The sequence below is a fragment of the Quercus suber genome, unplaced genomic scaffold (assembly GCF_002906115.3).
Source record: "Quercus suber isolate HL8 unplaced genomic scaffold, Cork oak 2.0 scaffold_5, whole genome shotgun sequence".
Taxonomy (NCBI): Eukaryota; Viridiplantae; Streptophyta; class Magnoliopsida; order Fagales; family Fagaceae; genus Quercus; species Quercus suber.
In genome coordinates this window covers 1746203-1749780 of record NW_027069471.1, presented here as the reverse complement: position 1 = coordinate 1749780, position 3578 = coordinate 1746203, and the positions used below count along the sequence as shown (strand labels likewise).

Sequence of the window (3578 nt, the reverse complement as noted above, 5' to 3'; positions counted from 1 at the left end):
TAGAAATGTTTTAAATAAATGGGATTATTTTCCAAGCTTTGAGGATGAAGCTTAGTTATTGTTGGTGTCATCCCATAACTACCGTGTAAGTCACTAAATCATCAAATTCATTATTATTTTTCTTATTAATGCTAGGGATACCAAAAATATTTTAGAATATAACATTTTATAAACTAATGTGACACCATCGGGGGCAGGTTATTGCATAGAAAGTCCGTCTCCCACAGTCTTCAGATGAGGTGGAAGCCTTGGCAACTGTCAAAGCATCCTTTGCTTTGGAGTTGGGTCTTCATTCAGTCATTATTGAAGGGGACTCCAAAGTCACATAAAAGTCTTGAAGAGTGAAGAGCTTTCCTTTGCTACCTTTGATTATCGGATTTCAGACTTTATCTAGTTGCTTTTAGCTCAGTTTCTTTTTTCGTACTCGTAGATTAATTAGGTAATTATATAGCTCATAACTTAGTTAAACATACAAGAAATGTTAGTAGTTATTCTATATAAATAAAGATTGCTCCTTCACACTTAACTGATTACTCTAAGTTGATTTTGGCTAATTTTTCTTATAAATGTCAACTTTCTTTATTTAAAAAAAAATACAAACAAATAATTATGACTTTTATTTGTTATATTTTTAACATCAAATAATCACATTCATTAGCATGTTAATTTTTAAAGATTATCTTAGAGATAGAATTTTCGATGAAATTTCTATGAGGCCATCAATTGAAATTTCTAACCATTAACTTTGATTTTCTGGCTAGAAGTAAAACTTCAGGTCATTCAACCTAAAGCCTATATCCTTCATGCTAGTCATATGAGAGAGAGAGAGAGAGAGAGAGAGAGAGAGAGAGAGTCCCAAATCACTATCGGAGGATGGGTCCACGAAAGCTCACTTCTGTGATATACTATTTCACAATTTAGACCTCTCGTCCACAGTTCACACTGCTCTTTCTCTCTCTCAACCTAAATATCGCTGTCCAATTCAGTCTCTGCACCCATCGCCTCATCTTTCTAAAGACCTGTCATAACCATGAGAGTGAGAGCCAGACCATAACCCACACCCCCATAAATTGGTGCAAAAGGATCCTCAAACCCAAAGTGCATGCATGATACAATTTTTACAACTCCAAAACCATGGCCTTCCCACCTTCTCAAGGTTTCATGTTCCAAACTCATGAAGATCAAGATCACCTCCCTCCATCTAACACCTTTCCTTCATGTCCTCCTCAACACTATCACGGTCTCTCTCTCTCTCTCTCTCTCTCTCTCTCTTATGCTTAATAATTTGATGGTTATTAATTTTAATTATTTACAGTTATTTTTTATTGATGTATTTTGGGGTGCTATTGTTTCAGGTGCTGTGCCATTCTTGATGAAGAGATCGATGTCATTTTCAGGTGTAGACAATAATAAGTGTGAAGAAGTAGTGCATGGAGATGATGAGCTTTCTGATGACGGATCACAGCTTGGAGAGAAGAAGAAGAGGCTGAGTTTAGAACAAGTGAAGGCACTTGAGAAGAGCTTTGAGATTGGAAACAAGCTTGAGCCTGAGAGGAAAATGCAACTGGCTAAGGCTTTGGGGCTGCAACCAAGACAGATTGCCATTTGGTTCCAAAACAGGAGGGCTAGGTGGAAGACCAAGCAACTGGAGAAAGACTATGAGGTCTTGAAGAAACAGTTTGAAGCACTCAAGGCTGACAATGATAACCTTCAGTCCCAGAACAAGAAACTTACTGCTGAGGTAATAGTTTCAATCCCCACTTGACCAAATGGTTTTAGTTTAGCTAGCTTGTTCATATATTTGGTTTTGTATATGAAAGAGAAATAAACTTGGAAATTGATGGTCTGGGCATGTTTAATTTTTGCAAATATATAGCTTTTTGGGTTCTCAAAAGAATTAAATTTGGAAATTTATGATCTTGGCATGTTTAGATTTTGCATATATATAGCTTTCGGTTCTTGTTCCTCTTGATCTTGACTTTCCAATTTTGTGTTATTCTACAGTTGAGAGTCTACAAGTAATAAATGAAAGTGGAAAACTAGCTCCTCCTTGTATGCTTCTTAGGCACCAGTATATATGTTTGTCTTTCTAAGAATGAAGTTGAAGAAGTCTAGGTAGGTAGAATTTTGGAGCATCGTTTATCAAGGAGAACACCTTAATTTTATTGCCTGGTTCTTGATCTACCATTAACAATGACTTCTAAAAGTGAACGATTCCTTTTTCTTAACACTATTTCTTGATTATTAGTTGATCATCACTATTCTTAAGTGTCAGTGTCAGAACTGTGCATCTTAGGAACAAAAATTATATTAATCACAACGGTACCTTTCAAGTAGCCCTAGTTGCAATTAAGTATTTTATATGTTTGATTTAGAACAGGATGTTAATTAAGTATTCTCATTCTGATTTACTATTGCTTCGTCTTGATTTAATTGCTTTTATTGTAATGCTGCAGTTGTTAGCTCTAAAAAATAGAGACAAAAATGAAGTTGGGGTTAAATGCATCAAGAAAGAAGCTGAGGGTTCTTGGAGCAATGGAAGTGAGAATAGTTGTGATATCAATTTGGATATTTCAAGAACACCAGTAATGAACAGTCCAGTATCTTCACAGTTAAGCAGTCACCACCTATTCCCTTCATCCCTTAGGCCTACAAGCATGACCCAACTCCTCCAAGGCTCATCAAGACCAGATCTCCAATCCTTAAAAATTGACCACATGGCTCAAGATGAAAGCTTCTGCAACATGTTTACTGGCATTGAAGACCAACATAACTTTTGGCCATGGCCCTAGAAAGCTAGTAGCACTATTTCCATTGAAGTAAAATTCAATTCTCAAACAAAGTAATACACAATTTACTTGTTCATCTATGAATTGGGTGTTTGAATTCATATTTTGGCACTGTAAATTGGTGTATATATTTAAACATATCTAGCTAGCTGCTCAGCTGGGCTAGAAATCAGTATGGGAAATTGATTAAACTGTGGAAATTACATACTTTCTTGCCCATCAGTCGGTGAAATGTGATATATATGCTAGGCTGAATCATACTCTCTTTGTTTAATTATTAATTCTTAGTTAAGGTACATGTGCTACTGAGTGGGTTTCCAGCTCTGGCATGTAACATGGGCTATGAAATAAAATTGGATTCTCTCTTTGCAATTTCCAATTTTTTAATAGTTTGGTGCTTTGGAATCATGACCTTGCAGATTGTACTACAAAAAGAAAAAAATTGAATAAAAATGCTTTGGAGAAAGAACCAAAGATGAGGAAGGGGGTGACCTCATGCATCAGTCATTGCGGATTAAAAGGATGAAACAAAATCTAGGTGGGAGTTAATGAAAGAACTTGTACAGAAAAGGGGTGGTCAGATTTTATGCACTCATTCCAAGAGGAAAGAAGCGAATGAGATAGGTGCAGAAAACAACAAGAGAAGGGTTTAGGCATGGTCTTTGTTTGGTTTGATTAGTTTTGAAGGGGGGTGTTTGTAATTTTCATCTGACAAGTATCTAACTGTGTGTACTCCTCCTGTAGAGTGTAGAGGATCCATGTGACCTACTGCCACCATTTCCTATCGTT

General features: G+C 36.2%; 1 protein-coding gene across 1 annotated transcript; it reads left to right on the top strand.

Moving 5' to 3' along the window:
- Positions 1-826: 826 nt before the first annotated feature.
- On the top strand, positions 827-3168 carry LOC112040543 (homeobox-leucine zipper protein HAT7). Its single transcript, XM_024073428.2, has 3 exons — positions 827-1240; positions 1356-1741; positions 2457-3168. Exons 1-3 carry the CDS (start codon positions 1135-1137, stop codon positions 2790-2792), a joined length of 828 nt encoding a protein of 275 aa, XP_023929196.1. The 5' UTR covers positions 827-1134; the 3' UTR covers positions 2793-3168.
- Positions 3169-3578: the final 410 nt, after the last annotated feature.

Coding starts and splice junctions, on each gene's coding strand:
- LOC112040543 (XM_024073428.2), top strand. CDS start 1,135: ATGGCCTTCCCACCTTCTCAAGGTTTCATGTTCCAAACTCATGAAGAT. Junction 1,241..1,355: donor TCCTCCTCAACACTATCACG/GTCTCTCTCTCT, acceptor CTATTGTTTCAG/GTGCTGTGCCATTCTTGATG. Junction 1,742..2,456: donor ACAAGAAACTTACTGCTGAG/GTAATAGTTTCA, acceptor GTAATGCTGCAG/TTGTTAGCTCTAAAAAATAG.